The sequence below is a fragment of the Coturnix japonica genome, chromosome 26 (genome assembly GCF_054131305.1).
Source record: "Coturnix japonica strain WE chromosome 26, WE-NBRP24, whole genome shotgun sequence".
Lineage (NCBI taxonomy): Eukaryota > Metazoa > Chordata > Aves > Galliformes > Phasianidae > Coturnix > Coturnix japonica.
The window spans coordinates 1,145,001-1,165,474 of record NC_140688.1 but is presented as its reverse complement, the minus strand read 5'-3'; the positions used below and the strand labels follow the sequence as shown (position 1 = coordinate 1,165,474).

At 62.8% G+C, this 20,474-nt stretch overlaps 1 protein-coding gene across 1 annotated transcript in view; it reads left to right on the top strand.

The window, feature by feature from the left end:
• The window catches only part of LOC146756523 (uncharacterized), a 159,351-nt gene extending 138,999 nt beyond the window's left edge, over positions 1-20,352 (top strand). The window contains exon 6 of the mRNA XM_085524222.1: positions 20,273-20,352. Within this exon, the coding sequence (XP_085380348.1) occupies positions 20,273-20,352 (80 nt within the window). The remainder of the gene's footprint in view (positions 1-20,272) is intronic.
• Positions 20,353-20,474: the final 122 nt, after the last annotated feature.

Here is a 20,474-nt window from a genome sequence, read left to right as displayed (position 1 = left end):
TCCCGGACGCATCTCGCCCGACCGGCCCGCGACCGTGTTTTTTTATTTGTTTGTTTGTTTTTGTTTTTGTTTTTTTTTTTTTGTTTTGGTCAGTCACTCGCTCGGTTATTTGTTTGGACCCGATTGGCCCGTTTGGTTTTTTTCTTTTCTTTCCTTTTTCCGCCGGGGTGCTCCTGACGGCTCGGCCCAATGGCGGCTCGACTCGGCGACCGGAGCCCGCCAAAATGCCTCGCCACCCCTGAGCCCCACCGCCACCACCGCCACCACCGCCACCACCTCCTCCTCCCGCCGAAAATCCCACGTACCGTTCCACCTCATCTGCCGGCTGGGAGAGAGGCTAGGCGCGAACCCCGCGGGGGACGCGGCCGCCTCCCGCCGGCCCACCTCTCGCCGCTGCCGTCTTCCCGCCGCTCTTTCGCCATCCCTCGCCACGCGGCCTGCCCGCAGTCCGGATATCCGGCCCGAACGGACCCCGGTGGGCGGGGCCCGCGCATGCGCCCACGCTCTTCCTGCAGAGCCGGGGAGGCGGGGGGGGCGGGGCGGCTTTTTCAAAATCTAAAAAAAGGGAAAGTAAAGAAGAACCCACGAGAAAAACAAACAAACAAACAAACAAACAAACAAACGGAAAATAATAAAACCGAGAGGGCGCGTGGGGGCACGGACAAACAATCAAACGGACCAAAGTACGAACGAACGGACAAACAAACAAACACGCAGACAAAAGGGCAAAACCGCGGTGGCGGTGGCGGGACGGCCAGCTTCAAGCAAGGCCGAACCGAGAAGCCCGGGTGCGCCCCGACCCGGCGAACAGTGGCCGCCTCATACGTGCACCCTGGTCGTTCCGCGGCTGCGGCCGAGTGGCGTCTCCGTGGCGCCTCCGGTGCTCCGGCACGGTCAACACGGCTCGACCCCTGGCCATCGCGGCTCGAGTGCGCCGGCACAGTCCAGCCTCTCCCGGCGGGCTCCGCTCGGCTCGGACGTTCCGCGGAAGTGGCCAAGTGTCGCTCTCGTGGCGGCACCTCTGTGCTGGCACTGTCTACCCGGCTCCGAGCGTCTCCAGAGGATGGGGGGAGGGGGGGGGGGGCACGGCGTTGGCGGCTAGGCGTCGCTGCCCATGTGGCTCGACTAGGTTGGCACGGTCTACCCGGCTGCGAGCGGGCCGTGGTGCTCGGCGGCGGCTGCTAGAGGTCGCTGCCTATGCGGCTCGGCTAGGTCGGCACGGTCTACCCGGCTCCGAGCGGGCCGTGGTTCTCAGCGGCGGAGGCTAGGGGTCGCTTCCTATGCGGCTCGTCTAGGTCGGCACGGTCTACCCGGCTCCGAGCGGGCCGTGGTGCTAGGCGGCGGCTGCTAAAGGTCGCTGCCTATGCGGCTCGACTAGGTCGGCACGGTCTACCCTGCTCCGTGCGTGCGCGAGGGCTCGGCGGCGGTCGCTAGGTGTCGCTGCACGTCTGCCAGCCCGCCATCAGCGACCTCTAGCGTCCGCGGCGGAGCAGGGTAGACCGTGCCGACGTGAGCCGGCCGCCGCTCAGCGACCCCTGGCCGCCGCCGCATGAGCTTCGGTCCGCTCGGAGCCGGGTAGACCGTGCCGACCAACTCGAGCCGGACGTGCAGCGAGCGCTGGCCAGCGCGGAGGCTCGTGTGCGCCGGCACGGTCCAGCCTCTCCCGGCGGGTTCCGCTCGGCTCGGACGCTCTTCGGCGGAGTCGGGCGATCTGAGCTGCGGCGGCTCGAGTGCGCCGGCACTGCACAGCCTCTCCCGGCGGGCTCCGCTCGGCACGGACGTTCCTCGGCGGCGTCCGGCGATCTGAGCCGCGGCGGCTCGAGTGCGCCGGCACGGTCCAACCGCTCCCGGCGGGTTCCGCTCTGCTCGAACGCTCCTCGGCGGAGTCGGGCGTTCTGAGCCGCGGCGACACAGTCCAGCCTCTCCAGGCGGACTCAGCTCGGCTCGGACGTTTCGCGGAAGTGGCCAAGTGCCGCTCTTGTGGCTGCTCCGCTGCACCGGCACTGTGTACCGGGCTCCGAGCGTCTCTGGGGGGGCGGGGGGGGGGAAGAGGGGGGGGGTGGGGGAGGGTATAAGGGGGGGGGGCACGGCGTCGGCGGCTAGGCGTCGCTTCCCATGCGTCTCGACTAGGTCGGCACGGTCTACCCGGCTCCGAGCAAGCCGTGGTGCTCGGCGGCAGCTGCTAGAGGTCGCTGCCTATGCGGCTCGTCTAGGTCGGCACGGTCTACCCGGCTCCGAGCGGGCCGTGGTGCTCAGCGGCGGCTGCTAGCGGTCGCTGCCTATGCGGCTCGACTAGGTCGGCACGGTCTACCCGGCTCCGAGCGGGCCGTGGTGCTCGGCGGCGGCTGCTAGAGGTCGCTGCCTATGCGGCTCGACTAGGTTGGCACGGTCTACCCGGCTCCGAGCGGGCCGTGGTGCTCGGCGTCGTCTGATAGAGGTCGCTGCCTATGCGGCTCGACTAGGTCGGCACGGTCTACCCGGCTCCGAGCGGGCCGTGGTGCTCGGCGGCGGTGGCTAGAGGTCACTGCCTATGCGGCTCGACTAGGTCGGCACGGTCTACCCGGCTCCGAGCGGGCCGTGGTGCTCGGCGGCGGGGGCTAGGGTTCGCTGCCTATGCGGCTCGTCTAGGTCGGCACGGTCTACCCGGCTCCGAGCAAGCCGTGGTGCTCGGCGGCGGCGGCTAGGGGTCGCTGCCTATGCGGCTCGGCTAGGTCGGCACGGTCTACCCGGCTCCGAGCGGGCCGTGGTGCTCGGCGGCGGCGGCTAGGGGTCGCTGCCCGTGCGGCTTGCGTGTAACTGCCAGGTCTACCCGCTTTCGGCTAGGCTTTGCCGCCCTGTGACATGGGTGGGCGCTAAAGCTCCAGAGCTTGCTCGGGGGTCGCTGTAGTTTCTTACCTACCACTACGTCGACGTATAGCGCCGCTTACCCTCGGCGCCGCTGCCGGTAGTCGGCGCCGTTCTTTTCCGAAGCAGTTTTTTCTTACGCCTTCCGTTTTCGTCTGCAGGAGCGAGCGCGTGCTCGTCTCCAGAGGTGGCAACGAGCGGGCGCAGGCGAGCGCAGTTGAGCGCCAGGCTGTGGAGTTTTTCGGTTGCGGCTTCCCGCCGCTCTTTTGCCATCCCTCGCCACGTGGCCTGCCCGCAGTCCGGATTTCCGGCTCGAACGGACCCCGCTCAAGTGCGCCGGCACATTCCAACCGCTCCCGGCGGGCACCGCTCGGCTCGGACGTTCCTCGGAATCAGCCAAATGTCGCTCCCGTGGCGTCTCTGCAGGCAAAAACGCATAGCCGGCGCCGCAAAGCTCACGAGCCGCACCGAGCCGGGGAAACCGTGCCGTGGAGCAGCTGTGGGGCACATGTGGGTCAGATCTATGGGGTAGGAGCTGCTGTGCGGCTGATGTGGGTCAGATCTATGGGCAGGAGCTGATGTAGGGAAGATTTGGGTCTCATCTATGAATTAGGAACTGCTGTGGTTCAGATCTATGGGGCAGGAGCAGCTGTGGAGCACATGTGGGTCAGATCTATGGGTTAGGTGCTGCTTTGGGGAAAATGTGGGTCAGATCTATGGGGCAGGAGCTGCTGTGGGGCTGCTGTGGGTCAGATTTATGAGTCAGGAGCTGCTGTGTGGCTGATGTGGGTCAGATCTATGGGGCAGGAGCTACTGTGGGGCATATGTGGGTCAGATCTATATGGCAGGAGCTGCTGTGGGGCACATGTGGGTCAGACCTATGGGGCAGGAGCTGCAGAGGGAATGATGTAGGTCAGATCTAGAGGGCAGTAGTTGCTGTGGGGTAGATGAGGGACATATCTATGGTGCAAAATCTGCTGTTGGACTGATGTGGGTCAGGTCTATGAGTTTGGAGCTGCTGTGGGGCACAATAGGGTCAGATCTATGGGCCAGGAGCTGCTGCGGGGCTGATTTGGGTCAGATCTATGGGTCAGCAGCTGCTGTGGGTCTGATGTGGGTCAGATCTATGGGGCAGGAGCTGCTGTGGGGCAGATGTGGGTCAGATCTATGGGGCAGGGGCTGCTGTAGGGCAGATGTGGGTCAGATCTATGGGGCAGGAGCTGCTGTGGGTCAGATGTGGGTCAGATCTATAAGTCAGGAGCTGCTGTGGCTCCTGTGGGTCAGTTCTATGGGGCAGGAGATGCTGTGGGGCTGATGTGGGTCAAATCAATGGGGCAGAGCTGCTCTGGGGCACCTGTGGGTCAGATCTATGGAGCAGGAGCTGCTGTGGGGCAGATTTGAATCAGATCTATAGGGCAGGAGCTGCTGTGGGTCAGATCTATGGAGCAGGAGATGCTGTGGGGCACATGTGAGTTAGATCTATGGGGCAGGAGATGGTGTGGGGCAGATTTGGGTCAGATGTATGGGGCAGGAGCTGATGTGGGGCTGATGTTGGTCAGATCTATAGGGCAGGAGCTGCAGTGGGGCTGATGTGGGTCAAATCAATGGGGCAGAGCTGCTCTGGGGAACATGTGGGTCAGATCTATGGAGCAGGAGCTGCTGTGGGGCAGATTTGAATCAGATCTATAGGGCAGGAGCTGCTGTGGGTCAGATCTATGGAGCAGGAGCTGCTGTGAAGCACATGTGAGTTAGATCTATGGGGCAGGAGATGGTGTGGGGCAGATTTGGGTCAGATGTATGGGGAAGGAGCTGATGTGGGGCTGATGTTGGTCAGATCTATAGGGCAGGAGCTGCAGTGGGGCTGATGTGGGTCAAATCAATAGGGCAGAGCTGCTCTGGGGCACATGTGGGTCAGATCTATGGAGCAGGAGATGCTGTGGGGCAGATTTGAATCAGATCTATGGGACAGGAGCTGCTGTGGGTCAGATCTATGGAGCAGGAGCTGCTGTGGGGCACATGTGAGTTAGATCTATGGGGCAGGAGATGGTGTGGGGCAGATGTGGGTCAGATCTATGGGGCAGGATCTCCTGGGGGCTGATGTGGGTCAGATCTGTGGGGTAAAATCTGCTGTGGGGCAGATGTGGTTCAGATCTATGGGGCAGGAGCCTCTGTGGGGTTGATGTGGGTCAGATCTATGGGTCAGGAGCTGCTGTGGGTCAGATGTGGGTCAGTTCTATGGGGCAAGAGCTGCTGTGGTGCAGATGTGGGGCAGATTTGGTTCAGATCTATGGGGCAGGAGCTTCTGTGGGGTTGATGTGGGTCAGATCTATGGGTCAGGAGCTGCTGTGGGGCAGATGTGGGTCAGTTCTATGGGGCAAGAGCTGCTGTGGTGCAGATGTGGGTCAGATCTATGGGGCAGGAGGTGCTGTGGGGTTGATACGGTTAAGATCTATGGTGCGGGAGATGCTATGGGGCTGATGAGGGTCAGATCTATGGGGCATGAGCTGATGTGGGGCTGATGTTGGTCAGATCTATGGGTCAGGGGCTGCTGTGGGGCAGATTTGGGTCAGATCTATAGGGCAGGAGCTGCAGTGGGGCTGATGTGGGTCAGATCTATAGGGCAGGAGCTGCAGTGGGGCTGATGTGGGTCAAATCAATGGGGCAGAGCTGCTCTGGGGCACATGTGGGTCAGATCTATGGAGCAGGAGCTGCTGTGGGGCAGATTTGAATCAGATCTATAGGTCAGGAGCTGCTGTGGTTCAGATCTATGGGCAGGAGCTGCTGTGGGGCACATGTGAGTTAGATCTATGGGGCAGGAGATGGTGTGGGGCAGATTTGGGTCAGATGTATGGGGCAGGAGCTGCTGTGTGGCTGATGAGGGTCAGATCTATGGGGCATGGGCTGCTGTGGGTCAGATCTACGGGACTGGAGCTGCAGTGGAGCACATGTGGGTCAGATCTATGGGGTAGAAGCTGCTGTGGGGCTGATGGGGGTCATATCTATAAGGCAGGAGCTGCTGTGGGGCTGACGTGGGTCAGATGTATGGGGCAGGAGCTGCTGTGCGACAGATGTGGGTCAGATCTATGGGGCAGGAGCTGCTGTGGGGCAGATGTGGGTCAGATCTATGGGGCAGGAGCTGCTGTGGGGCTGATGTGGGTCAGATCTATAAGGCAGGAGATGCTGTGGGTCAGATCTATGGGGCAGGAGCTGCTGTGGGGCTGATGTTGGTCAGATCTATGGGGAAGAGCTGCTGTTGGTCTGATCAATGGGGCAGGAGCAGCAGTGGGGCAGATTTGGGTAAGATCTATAAGGCAGGAGCGGCTGTGGGGCTGACGTGGGTCAGATCTATGAGGTAGTAGCTGCTGTGGGCACATGTGGGTCAGATTTATTGGGCGAAGGCTGCTGTGGGGCGCAAGTGAGGCAGATCTACGGGGCAGGAGCTGCTGTGTGGCAAATGTGGGTCAGATCTATGGGGCAGGAGCTGCTGTGGGTCAGATCTATGGGGCAGGAACAGATGTGGGCCTGATGTTGGTCAGATTTATGGAGCAGGAGCTGCTGTGTTGCAGATGTGGGTCAGATCTATGGTGCAGGAGCTGCTGTGGGGCAGATGTAGGGCATATCTATGGGGCAGGAGCTGCTGTGAGGCTGATGGGTGTTAGATCTATGGGGAGGAGCTGCTGTGGTGCAGATGTGGGTCAGAGCTATGGGGCAGGAGCTGCTGTGGGGCTGCTGTGGGTCAGATTTATGAGTCAGAAACTAATGTGTGGCTGATGTGGGTCAGATCTATGGGGCAGGAGCTGCTGTGGGTCAGATCTACGGGACTGGAGCTGCAGTGGAGCACATGTGGGTCAGATCTATGGGGTAGAAGCTGCTGTGGGGCTGATGGGGGTCATATCTATAAGGCAGGAGCTGCTGTGGGGCTGACGTGGGTCAGATGTATGGGGCAGGAGCTGCTGTGCGACAGATGTGGGTCAGATCTATGGGGCAGGAGCTGCTGTGGGGCAGATGTGGGTCAGATCTATGGGGCAGGAGCTGCTGTGGGGCTGATGTGGGTCAGATCTATGGGGCAGGAGATGCTGTGGGTCAGATCTATGGGGCAGGAACAGATGTGGGCCTGATGTTGGTCAGATTTATGGAGCAGGAGCTGCTGTGTTGCAGATGTGGGTCAGACCTATGGTGCAGGAGCTGCTGTGGGGTAGATGTAGGGCATATCTATGGGGCAGGAGCTGCTGTGAGGCTGATGGGTGTTAGATCTATGGGGAGGAGCTGCTGTGGTGCAGATGTGGGTCAGAGCTATGGGGCAGGAGCTGCTGTGGGGCAGAAGTGGGTAAGATCTATGGGGTAGGAGATGGTGTGTGGCAGATGTGGGTCAGATCTATGGGGCAGGAGCTGCTGTGGGGCTGCTGTGGGTCAGATCAATGGGGCTGAAGCTGCTGTGGGTCATATCTATTGGGCAGCAGCTGCTTTACATATGATGTGTGTCAGATCTATGGGGCAGGAGCTGCTGTGGGGCTGATGTGGGTCAGATCTATGGGGCAGGAGCTGTTGTGGGGCTGATGTGCGTCAGATCTATGGGGCAGGAGCTGCTGTGGGGCTGATGTGCGTCAGATCTATGGGGCAGGAGCTGTTGTGGGGCTGACGTGGGTCAGATCTATGAGGCAGGAGCAGCAGTGGGGCAGATTTGGGTAAGATCTATAAGGCAGGAGCGGCTGTGGGGCTGATGTGGGTCAGATCTATGAGGTAGTAGCTGCTGTGGGGCTGATGTGGGTCAGATCTATGGGGCAGGAGATGCTGTGTGTCAGATCTATGGGGCAGGAGCTGCTGTGGGGAACATGTTGGTCAGATCTATGGGGAAGAGCTGCTGTTGGTCTGATCAATGGGGCAGGAGCAGCAGTGGGGCAGATTTGGGTAAGATCTATAAGGCAGGAGCGGCTGTGTGGCTGATGTGGGTCAGATCTATGAGGTAGTAGCTGCTGTGGGCACATGTGGGTCAGATTTATTGGGCGAAGGCTGCTGTGGGGCGCAAGTGAGGCAGATCTACGGGGCAGGAGCTGCTGTGTGGCAAATGTGGGTCAGATCTATGGGGCAGGAGCTGCTGTGGGTCAAATCTATGGGGCAGGAACAGATGTGGGCCTGATGTTGGTCAGATTTATGGAGCAGGAGCTGCTGTGTTGCAGATGTGGGTCAGATCTATGGTGCAGGAGCTGCTGTGGGGCAGATGTAGGGCATATCTATGGGGCAGGAGCTGCTGTGAGGCTGATGGGTGTTAGATCTATGGGGAGGAGCTGCTGTGGTGCAGATGTGGGTCAGAGCTATGGGGCAGGAGCTGCTGTGGGGCAGAAGTGGGTAAGATCTATGGGGTAGGAGATGGTGTGTGGCAGATGTGGGTCAGATCTATGGTGTAGGAGCTGCTGTGGGGCTGATGTGGGTCAGATCTATGGGGCAGGAGCTGCTGTGGTTAAGATCTATTTGGCTGGATCTGCTGTGGGGCAGATTTGGGTCAGATCTATGGGTCAGGAGGTGCAGTGGAGATGATGTACGTCAGATCTATGGGGCAGGAGCTGCTGTGGGGCTGCTGTGGGTCAGATCAATGGGGCTGAAGCTGCTGTGGGTCATATCTATTGGGCAGCAGCTGCTTTACATATGATGTGTGTCAGATCTATGGGGCAGGAGCTGCTGTGGGGCTGATATGGGTCAGATCTATGGGCAGGAGCTGCTGTGGGGCACATGTGAGTTAGATCTATGGGGCAGGAGATGGTGTGGGGCAGATTTGGGTCAGATGTATGGGTCAGGAGCTGCTGTGTGGCTGATGAGGGTCAGATCTATGGGGCATGGGCTGCTGTGGGTCAGATCTACGGGACTGGAGCTGCAGTGGAGCACATGTGGGTCAGATCTATGGGGTAGAAGCTGCTGTGGGGCTGATGGGGGTCATATCTATAAGGCAGGAGCTGCTGTGGGGCTGACGTGGGTCAGATGTATGGGGCAGGGGCTGCTGTGCGACAGATGTGGGTCAGATCTATGGGGCAGGAGCTGCTGTGGGGCAGATGTGGGTCAGATCTATGGGGCAGGAGCTGCTGTGGGGCTGATGTGGGTCAGATCCTTGGGGCTGAAGCTGCTGTGGGTCATATCTATTGGGCAGCAGCTGCTTTACATATGATGTGTGTCAGATCTATGGGGCAGGAGCTGCTGTGGGGCTGATGTGGTGTCAGATCTATGGGGCAGGAGCTGTTGTGGGGCTGATGGGGGTCAGATCTATGGGGCAGGAGCTACTGTGGGGCTGATGTTTGTCTGATCTATGGGGCAGGAGCTGCTGTGCGACAGATGTGGGTCAGATCTATGGGGCAGGAGCTGCTGTGGGGCTGATGTGGGTCAGATCTATGGGGCAGGAGCTGTTGTGGGGCTGATGGGGGTCAGATCTATGGGGCAGGAGCTACTGTGGGGCTGATGTTGGTCTGATCTATGGGGCAGGAGCTGCTGTGCGACAGATGTGGGTCAGATCTATGGGGCAGGAGCTGCTGTGCGACATATGTGGGTCAGATCTATGGGGCAGGATCTGCTGTGGGGCTGATGTGGGAAAGATCTATGGGGCAGGAGATGCTGTGGGCCATATGTCAGTCCGATCTATTGGGCAGGAGCTGCTGTGGGGCGCATGTGAATCAGGTCTATGGGGCAGGAGCTGCTGTGGGTCAGATTGTCATGGTTTAATAATGTTGTAATTTTGCTATCAGTATTCCACATCATAACATCATATAAAGCATGAATAATTTTACTGAATCTGCAACTTACAGAAGAAGACTACATCTCCCAGAGAGCAACACGATGGGTCACGGGACCTGGACTCTATATTAACTCTGTCGCAGAACAGACTGACGTCTTTCGAGTTCTGGCGTTCAGGGCAGTGTGTGGGAGCCTTCAGCCGTTCGCCCAGATTCACAGTAGGCCTCTTGGTTACGGGACTCATTCTCTCTCCTATTTTGCTTGATTCATTAGCTCAATTTTCAATTATATTGTATTCTATTGTGTTATCCTGTATTTCGATATAGTATTTAGTAAATAAGTGTGCCTCCTTACATCGTTGCCGCTGTTTTCTTTTCTTAATTAACTTTTTCTTTTCGGCTGAGGGCCCTTCAGGGGCCCACAGCCCTTGTCACGGACGCAGGTGGATTTTTCGTTCAAACCGTGACAGATTTGGTAGCAGAGGATGGTTCCACTGTTGAAGCCACCCCCATAAGGCATTTGCCACCATCCATGAATCAGTATAAAGATGAAGCATTGGCCACCTCTCCCGTTCAGCCACATCTAAAGCCAGCTGAACAGCCTTTACCTCTGCAAATTGACTTGATTCTCCTTTACCTTCAGTGGCCTCTGCAACTTGTCGTGTGGGGCTCCATACAGCAGCTTTCCATCTGCGATGCTTCCCTACAATACGACATGATCCGTCTGTGAATAGGGCAAATTACTTTTCGTTTTCTGGTAGCTCATTGTATGGTGGTGCCTCTTTAGCACGTGATACCTCTTCTGTAGGTGGTGTTTCAATTTTTTTACTCTCAGGCCAGTCCATGATCACTTCTAGAATTCCAGGACGGCTGAGTTTTCCCATTCCAGCTCGTTGAGTAATTAATGAAATCCACTTACTCCAAGTGGCATCAGTAGCATGATGGGTGGAGGGAACCTGTCCTTTAAACATCCAATTTATTACTGGCAAGCGAGGTGCTAGAAGAAGCTGAACCTCTGTCCCAACTACTTCAGAAGCAGCCCGAACCCCCTCATACACGGCTAAGATCTCCTTCTTAGTCGGAGTGTAGCGCTCCTCAGACCCTTTATATGCTTGACTCCAAAATCCTAGGGGTCGGCCTCGGATCCTCACATCCTGCCCCGTCCGTACTGGCCCCAAGGCCACGGCACGGGCTATTTCTTGTTTTCTCTGCTCAAAAGCCTGCTGCTGCTCAGGACCCCATGAGAAATTATTCTTCTTCTGTGTTACCTGATAGAGGGGGCTCACTATGTGGCTGTAGTTTGGGACATGCATTCTCCAAAAGCCCACTACTCCCAGAAAAGATTGGGTCTCTGTCTTGTCGGTGGGCGGAGACATAGCAGTGATTTTGTCAATCACATCTGCTGGGATGTGACGACGTCCATCTTGCCATTTTATACCTAAGAACTGGATTTCCTGGGCAGGCCCCTTCACCTTGCTGCGCTTAATGGCAAAACCAGCTTTCAAAAGAATTTGGATTATCTGTTTCCCTTTCTTGAAAACCTCTGCTGCTGTATGGCCCCACACTACAATATCATCAATACACTGCAAGTGCTCAGGAGCATCACCCTGTTCCAAAACAGCTTGGATCAATCCATGGCAAATTGTTGGGCTGTGCTTCCACCCCTGAGGTAAACGGTTCCAGGTGTACTGAATACCTCTCCAGGTAAAAGCAAACTGTGGCCTACATTTTGCAGCCAATGGGATGGAAAAGAAGGCATTAGCAATGTCAATGGTGGCATACCACCTAGCTTCTTTTGACTCCAGTTCATACTGGAGTTCTAGCATGTCTGGTACAGCAGCACTTAATGGAGGTGTGACTTCATTCAGGCCACGGTAATCCACCGTCAGCCTCCATTCCCCACTGGTTTTACACACTGGCCATATGGGGCTGTTAAAAGGCGAGTGAGTTTTGCTAATCACTCCCTGATTCTCTAATTGGCGAATTAGCTTGTGAATGGGGAGCAATGAGTCCCTATTGGTGCGGTACTGCCGTCTGTGAACCACTCTGGTGACAATTGGTACCTCTTGGTCTTTTACCTGGTGCAACCTCCCAGCACCTGCTGGGAGACCCGGCGCTCGCTGCGTTGCTTCCGTCCTCCGTTCGGGGGGTTCCGTGCGCCGGCGCCGGCGCGTGGAAAAGGGGGTGTGTGGCTGGTCACGCGCGGGCGCGTGCCAGGCCCCCTTTCGCCCGGTTTTTCCCCATCCATCCATCCATCCATCCATCCATCCATCCATCCATCCATCCATCCACCTTTCCGCTTCGTGGCGGCGCGGGGTAGACCTGGGCAACCATCCACCCGCTCGATCGGCGGGTGCAGTTTCCCGTCCGTGCCGCGGGTAGACGTGTCGGCCGTAGCCGCGCATCAGGCAGCTGTGTCAAGCGGTAAGGGTACGACGAACGGCCAGCCGCCCCCCGACCCGACCCGACCAGACCAGACCCGACCCGACCCGACCCGACCCGACCCGACCGCTTCCGCCGTTGACCCTCCCTCGCGCCCACCCGCATCCTCCCCTCCCCTCCCCTCCCCTCCCCTCCCCTCCCCTCCCCTCCCCTCCCCTCCCCTCCCCTCCCCTCCCCTCCCCTTCCCTCCCCTCCCCTCCCCTCCCCTCCCTTGTGGTGTTATTTAAATTTATTATAATAGGTAGGGTAGACCTGGGGTCCGGCATTCGAGCTCGGGCGTCCTCGCGCACGACCGTCTCCGCCGTTCGTCCTCCCTCGGGCACGCTTGCTTCCTCCATTATTGTGGTGGGTTTTTTTTGTTTTGTTTTTTTTTTTAAATATTTTTGTTTCTTTTAATTTTTTTTTCCTTTTTTTCTCCTTTTTTCCCCATTTTTCTTTTTTTCCCTTTTTTCCCCTTTTTAAATATTTTTTCTTTCTTTTTTTTTTTTAAATTTTCTTTTCCCCATATTTCCTTATTATTTCTTTAGTTATTCATGCAATTATTAATATCGCTCTTCCGCTTTCCCATCTTTTTATTACTTTTATTTTATTTTATTTTATTATTTTATTTTACCGCGACATTTTACGATCTATCTGTACTTTTTCACACCTTCTTCCCTTTTACTTTTCTTTGACTTCTGGCTTCCCTTCCCTTCCCTTCCCTTCCCTTCCCTTCCCTTCCCTTCCCTTCCCTTCCCTTCCCTTCCCTTCCCTTCCCTTCCCTTCCCTTCCCTTCCCTTCCCTTCCCTTCCCTTCCCTTCCCTTCCCTTCCCTTCCCTTCCCTTCCCTTCCCTTCCCTTCCCTTCCCTTCCCTTCTCTTCTCTTTCTCATCGTCACCTGCGCTTGAGTAGGCCCGGCACGGCCTCTGTCACGAAGAAGGGGGTCGCTTGCGTGGCCAGGGAGGGATGGGGGGGTCCGCGACGGGGTTGCGGGTATGCGGGTAGACCTGGCTGCCGGCCGGCGCCTGATCTTCCCGGCCCCGCGTCCGTCTTCCACCTTCCCCCCCCCCAGTCCACACCGCACGAGCGGGAACCCGACCCGTACCCGACGGTGGCCCGCCTCCGCCTGCCCCCACCCCGGCCCTCACCGACAACCCGCCCTCTCCCGGACGCATCTCGCCCGACCGGCCCGCAAACGTGTTTTTTTATTTGTTTGTTTGTTTTTGTTTTTGTTTTTTTTTTTTTGTTTTGGTCAGTCACTCGCTCGGTTATTTGTTTGCACCCGATTGGCCCGTTTGGTTTTTTTCTTTTCTTTCCTTTTTCCGCCGGGGTGCTCTTGACGGCTCAGCCCAATGGCGGCTCGACTCGGTGACCGGAGCCCGCCAAAACGCCTCGCCACCCCCCAGCCCCACCGCCACCACCGCCACCACCTCCTCCTCCCGCCGAAAATCCCACGTACCGTTCCACCTCATCTGCCGGCTGGGAGAGAGGCTAGGCGCGAACCCCGCGGGGGACGCGGCCGCCTCCCGCCGGCCCACCTCTCGCCGCTGCCGTCTTCCCGCCGCTCTTTCACCATCCCTCACCACGCGGCCTGCCCGCAGTCCGGATATCCGGCCCGAACGGACCGATCCCTGGCCATCGCGGCTCGAGTGCGCCGGCACGGTCCAGCCTCTCCCGGCGGGCTCCGCTCGGCTCGGACGTTCCGCGGAAGTGGCCAAGTGTCGCTCTCGTGGCGGCTCCTCTGCGCTGGCACTGTCTACCCGGCTCCGAGCGTCTCCGTAGGGTGGGGGGAGGAAGGGGGGGGCACGGCGTCGGCACCTAGGCGTCGCTTCCCATGCGTCTCGACTAGGTCGGCACGGTCTACCCGGCTCCGAGCGGGCCGTGGTGCTCGGCGGCTGCTGCTAGAGGTCGCTGCCTATGCGGCTCGACTAGGTCGGCACGGTCTACCCGGCTCCGAGCGGGCCGTGGTGCTCGGCGGCGGCTGCTAGAGGTTGCTGCCTATGCGGCTCGACTAGGTCGGCACGGTCTACCCGGCTCCGAGCGGGCCGTGGTGCTCGGCGGCAGCTGCTAGAGGTCGCTGCCTATGCGTCTCGAATAGGTCGGCACGGTCTACCCGGCTCCGAGCGGGCCGTGGTGCTCGGCGGCAGCTGCTAGAGTTCGCTGCCTATGCGTCTCGACTAGGTCGGCACGGTCTACCCTGCTCCGTGCGTGCGCGAGGGCTCGGCGGCGGTCGCTAGGTGTCGCTGCACGTCTGCCAGCCCGTCCGTCAGCGACCTCTAGCGTCCGCGGCGGAGCAGGGTAGACCGTGCCGATGTGAACTGGACGCCGCTCAGCGACCCCTGGCTGCCGCCGCATGAGCTTCGGTCCGCTCAGAGCCGGGTAGACTGTGCCGACCAACTCGAGCCGGACGTGCAGCGACCGCTGGCCAGCGCGGAGGCTCGAGTGCGCCGGCACGGTCCAGCCTCTCCCGGCGGGTTCCGCTCGGCTCGGACGCTCCTCGGCGGCGTCCGGCGATCTGAGCCGCGGCGGCTCGAGTGCGCCGGCACGGTCCAACCGCTCCCGGCGGGTTCCGCTCGGCTCGGACGCTCCTGGGCGGAGTCTGGCGATCTGAGCCGCGGCGGAACGGTCCAGCCTCTCCAGGCGGACTCAGCTCGGCTCGGACGTTCCGCGGAAGTGGCCAAGTGCCGCTCTTGTGGCTGCTCCGCTGCACCGGCACTGTGTACCCGGCTCCGAGCGTCCCCGGGGGGGGGGTGTGGGGGGGGGGAAGAGGGGGGGGAAGGGGAGTAAAGGGGGGGGGCGGCACGGCGTCGGCGGCTATGCATCGCTTCCCATGCGTCTCGACTAGGTCGGCACGGTCTACCCGACTCCGAGCGGGTTGTGGTGCTCGGCGGCGGCGGCTAGTGGTCGCTGCCTATGCGGCTCGTCTAGGTCGACACGGTCTACCCGGCTCCAAGCGGGCCGTGGTGCTCGGCGGCGGCTGCTAGAGGTCGCTGCCTATGCGGCTCGACTAGGTCGGCACGGTCTATCCGGCTCCGAGCGGGCCGTGGTGCTCGCCAGCGGGGGCTAGGGGTCGCTGCCTATGCGGCTCGGCTAGGTCGGCACGGTCTACCCGGCTCCGAGCGGGCCGTGGTGCTCGGCGGCGGGGGCTAGGGGTCACTGCCTAAGCGGCTCGACTAGGTCGGCACGGTCTACCTGGCTCCGAGCGGGCTAGGGTGCTCGGCGGCGGCTGCTAAATGTCGCTGCCTATGCGGCTCGACTAGGTCGGCACGGTCTACCCTGCTCCGTGGTTGCGCAAGGGCTCGGCGGTGGTTGCTAGGTGTCGCTGCACGTCTGCCATCCCGTCCGTCAGCGACCTGTAGCGTCCGCGGCGGAGCAGGGTAGACCGTGCCGACCTGAGCCGGCCGCCGCTCAGCGACCCCTGGCCGCCGCCGCATGAGCTTCGGTCCGCTCAGAGCCGGGTAGACCGTGCCGACCAACTCGAGCCGGACGTGCAGCGAGCGCTGGCCAGTGCGGAGGCTCGTGTGCGCCGGCACGGTCCAGCCTCTCCTGGCGGGTTCCGCTCGGCTCGGACGCTCCTCGGCGGAGTCGGGCCATCTGAGCCGCGGCGGCTCGAGTGCGCCGGCACTGCACAGCCTCTCCCGGCGGGCTCCGCTCGGCACGGACGTTCCTCGGCGGCGTCCGGCGATCTGAGCCGCGGCGGCACGAGTGCGCCGGCACGGTCCAACCGCTCTCGGCGGGCTCGGCTCGGCTCGGACGTTCCGCGGCGGCGTCCGGGGGGTCTCAGCCGCAAAGGCTCGTGTGCGCCGGCACGGTCCAGCCTCTCCCGGCGGGCTCCGCTCGGCTCGGACGTTCCTCGGCGGCGTCCGGCGATCTGAGCCGCGGCGGCTCGAGTGCGCCGGCACGGTCCAGCCTCTCCCGGCGGGCTCCACTCGGCTCGGACGCTCCTCGGCGGAGTCGGGCGATCTGAGCCGCGGCGACACGGTCCAGCCTCTCCAGGCGGACTCAGCTCGGCTCGGACGTTCCGCGGAAGTGGCCAAGTGCCGCTCTTGTGGCTGCTGCGCTGCGCCGGCACTGTGTACCCGGCTCCGAGCGTCTCTGGGGGGGGGGGGGGGGGGAAGAGATGGGGGGAGGGGGGGGGAGTAAGGGGTGGGGGGGCACGGCGTCCGCGGCTAGGCGTCGCTGCCCATGCGGCTCGACTAGGTCGGCACGGTCTACCCTGCTCCGTGCCTGCGCAAGGGCTTGGCGGCGGTCGCTAGGTGTCGCTGCACGTCTGCCACCCCGTCCGTCAGCGACCTCTAGCGTCCGCGGCGGAGCAGGGTAGACCGTGCCGACGTGATCCGGCCGCCGCTCAGCGACCCCTGGCCGCCGCCGCATGAGCTTCGGTCCGCTCGGAGCCGGGTAGACCGTGCCGACCAACTGGAGCCGGACGTGCAGCGACCGCTGGCCAGCGCAGAGGCTCGTGTGCGCTGGCACGGTCCAGCCTCTCCCGGCAGGCACCGTTCGGTTCGGACGTTCCTCGGTGGTGTCCGGGGGGTCTCAGCCGCGGCGGCTCGAATGCGCCGGCACTGCACAGCCCCTCCCGGCGGGCTCCGCTCGGCACAGACGTTCCTCGGCGGCGTCCGGCGATCTGAGCCGCGGCGAATCGAGTGCGCCGGCACGGTCCAACCGCTCCCGGCGGGTTCCGCTCGGCTCGGACGCTCCTGGGCGGAGTCTGGCGATCTGAGCCGCGGCGGAACGGTCCAGCCTCTCCAGGCGGACTCAGCTCGGCTCGGACGTTCCGCGGAAGTGGCCAAGTGCCGCTCTCGTGGCTGCTCCGCTGCACCGGCACTGTGTACCCGGCTCCGAGCGTCTCCGCGGGGGGGTAGGGGGGAGTAAGGGGGGGGAGAGGGGGTGGCACTGTGTCGGTGGCTAGGCGTTGTTGCCCATGCGGCTCGACTAGGTCGGAACAGTCTACCCGGCTCCGAGCGGGCCGTGGTGCTCGGCGGCGGCGGCTAGGGGTCGCTGCCTATGCGTCTCGGCTAGGTCGGCACGGTCTACCCGGCACCGAGCAGGCCGTGGTGCTTGGCGGCGGGGGCTAGGGGTCGCTGCCTATATGGCTCGTCTAGGTCGGCAAGGTCTACACGGCTCCGAGCGGGCCGTGGTTCTCGGCGGCGGCGGCTAGGGTTCGCTGCCCATGCGGCTCGGCTAGGTCGGCACGGTCTACCCGGCTCCGAGCGGGCCGTGGTTCTCGGCGGCGGCGGCTAGGTGTCGCTGCCTATGCGGCTCGGCTAGGTCGGCACGGTCTACCCGGCTCCGAGCGGGCCGTGGTGCTCGGCGGCGGCGGCTAGGGGTCGCTGCCTTTGTGCCTCGACTGGGTCGGCATGGTCTACCCTGCTCCGTGCCTGCGCGAGGGCTCGGCGGCGGTCGCTAGGTGTCGCTGCACGTCTGCCACCCCGTCCGTCAGCGACCTCTAGCGTCCGCGGCGGAGCAGGGTAGACCGTGCCGACGTGAGCCGGACGACGCTCAGCGACCTCTGGCCGCCGCCGCATGAGCTTCGGTTCGCTCGGAGCCGGGTAGACCGTGCCGACCAACTCGAGCCGGACGTGCAGCGACCGCTGGACAGGGCGGAGGCTCGTGTGCGCCGGCACGGTCCAGCCTCTCCCGGCGGGCTCCGTTCGGTTCGGACATTCCTCGGTGGTGTCCTGGGGGTCTCAGCCGCAGAGGCTCGGGTGCGCCGGCACTGCACAGCCTCTACTGGCGGGCTCCGCTCGGCACGGACTTTCCTCGGCGGCGTCCAGCAATCTGAGCCGCGGCGGCACGAGTGCGCCGGCACGGTCCAACCGCTCTCAGCGGGCTCGGCTCGGCTCGGACGTTCCGCGGCGGCGTCCGGGGGGTCTCAGCCGCGGCGGCTCGAGTGCGCCGGCACGGTCCATCCTCTCCCAGCGGGCTCCGCTCGGCTCGGACGTTCCTCGGCGGAGTCGGGCGATCTGAGCCGCGGCGGCTCGAGTGCGCCGGCACTGCACAGCCTCTCCCGGCGGGCTCCTCTCGGCACGGACGTTCCTCGGCGGCGTCCGGCGATCTGAGCCGCGGCGGCACGAGTGCGCCGGCACGGTCCAACCGCTCTCGGCGGGCTCAGCTCGGCTCAGACGTTCCGCGGTGGCGTCCGGGGGGTCTCAGCCGCGGAGGCTCGGGTGCGCCGGCACGGTCCAGCCTCTCCCGGCGGGCTCCGTTCGGTTCGGACGTTCCTCGGTGGTGTCCGGGGGGTCTCAGCCGCGAAGGCTCGATTGCGCCGGCACTGCACAGCCTCTCCCGGCGGGCTCCGCTCGGCACGGACATTCCTCGGCGGCGTCCGGCAATCTGAGCCGCGGCGGCTCGAGTGCGCCGGCACGGTCCAACCGCTCCCGGCGGGTTCCGCTCGGCTCGGACGCTCCTCGGTGGAGTCGGGTGATCTGAGCCGCGGCGGCTCGAGTGCGCCGGCACTGCACAGCCTCTCCCGGCGGGCTCCGCTCGGCACGGACGTTCCTCGGCGGCGTCCGGCGATCTGAGCCGCGGCGGCACGAGTGCGCCGTTACGGTCCAACCGCTCTCGGCGTGCTCGGCTCGGCTCAGACGTTCCGCGGTGGCGTCCGGGGTGTCTCAGCCGCGGAGGCTCGTGTGCGCCGGCACGGTCCAGCCTCTCCCGGCGGGCTCCGTTCGGTTCGGACGTTCCTCGGTGGTGTCCGGGGGGTCTCAGCCGCGGAGGCTCGGGTGCGCCGGCACTGCACAGGCTCTCCCGGCGGGTTCCGCTCGGCACGGACATTCCTCGGCGGCGTCCGGCAATCTGAGCCGCGGAGGCTCGAGTGAGCTGGCACGGTCCAACCGCTCCTGGCGGGTTCCGCTCGGCTCGGACGCTCCTCGGCGGAGTCGGGTGATCTGAGCCGCGGCGGCTCGAGTGCGCCGGCACTGCACAGCCTCTCCCGGCGGGCTCCGCTCAGCACGGACGTTCCTCGGCGGCATCCGGCGATCTGAGCCGCGGCGGCACGAGTGCGCCGGCACGGTCCAACCGCTCTCGGCGGGCTCGGCTCGGCTCAGACGTTCCGCGGTGGCGTCCGGGGGGTCTCAGCCGCGGTGGCTTGGGTGCGCTGGCACGGTCCAGCCTCTCCCGGCGGGCTCCGCTCTGCTCGGACGTTCCTCGTCGGTGTCTGGCAATCTGAGCCGCGGCGGCTCGAGTGCGCCGGCACGGTCCAACCGCTCCCGGCGGGTTCCGCTCGGCTCGGACGCTCCTCGGCGGAGTCGGGTGATCTGAGCCGCGGCAACACGGTCCAGCCTCTCCAGGCGGACTCAGCTCGGCTCGGACGTTCCGTGGAAGTGGCCAAGTGCCGCTCTTGTGGCTGCTCCGCTGCGCTGGCACTGTGTACCCGGCTCCGAGCGTCTTTGGGGGGGGGGGGCAGAGGGGGGGGGAGGGGGGAGTCAGGGGGGAGGGGGCATGGCGTCGGCGGCTAGCGACGTCTAGACGTCTCGGCTAGGTCGGCACGGTCTAACCCGGCTCCGAGCGGGCCGTGGTTCTCGGCGGCGGCGGCTAGGGGTCGCTGCCTATGCGGCTCGGCTAGGTCGGCACGGTCTACCCGGCTCCGAGCGGGCCGTGGTTCTCGGCGGTGGCGGCTAGGGGTCGCTGCCTATGCGGCTCGGCTAGGTCAGCACGGTCTAACCCGGCTCCGAGCGGGCCGTGGTTCTCGTCGTCGGCGGCTAGGGGTCGCTGCCTATGCGGCTCGACTAGGTCGGCACGGTCTACCCGGCTCCGAGCGGGCCGTGGTTCTCGGCGGCGGCTGCTAGGGGTCGCTGCCTATGCGGCTCGGCTAGGTCGGCACGGTCTACCAGGCTCCAAGCGGGCCGTGGTGCTCGGCGGCGGGGGCTAGGGGTCGCTGCCTAAGCGGCTTGACTACGTCGGCACGGCTTGCGTGTAACTGCCAGGTCTACCCGCTTTCGTCAAGGCTTTGCCGCCCTGTGAGATGGGGGGCGCTAAAGCTCCGGAGCTTGCTGGGGGGTCGCTGTAGTTTCTTACCTACCGCTACGTCGACGTAGAGCGCCGCTAACCCTTGGGGCCGCTGCCGGTAGTCGGCGCCGTTCTTTTCCGAAGCAGTTTTTTCTTACGCCTTCCGTTTTCGTCTGCAGGAGCGAGCGCGTGCTCATCTCCAGAGGCAGGAACGAGCGGGCGCAGGCGAGCGCGGTTGAGCGCCGGGCTGTGGAGTTTTTCGGTTGCGGCTTTCTGGTGCGCTGCTTGGTTCGTTCGGTCCGGTGGCCTCCGTCGGTCGGATGTTCGTTGCCTGTGTCGCAGTTCGGCCCCGGACTCTGGCGTTCGCTCGTTCCGCGAGCGGGGAACCCGCCAAAATCGGGGCGAAAGGCGCGAGAGAGTGAGCGAGCGTGGGCAGGCGTCTCCCCGCGCTACCATGGGAAGAGCCCCGAGGAGGGAGTGAGGAAGGAAGGCAGAGAGGCAGGCAGAGGGAAGGAAAGGGCGCGGGCCGGCGTGCCGGGCGGCC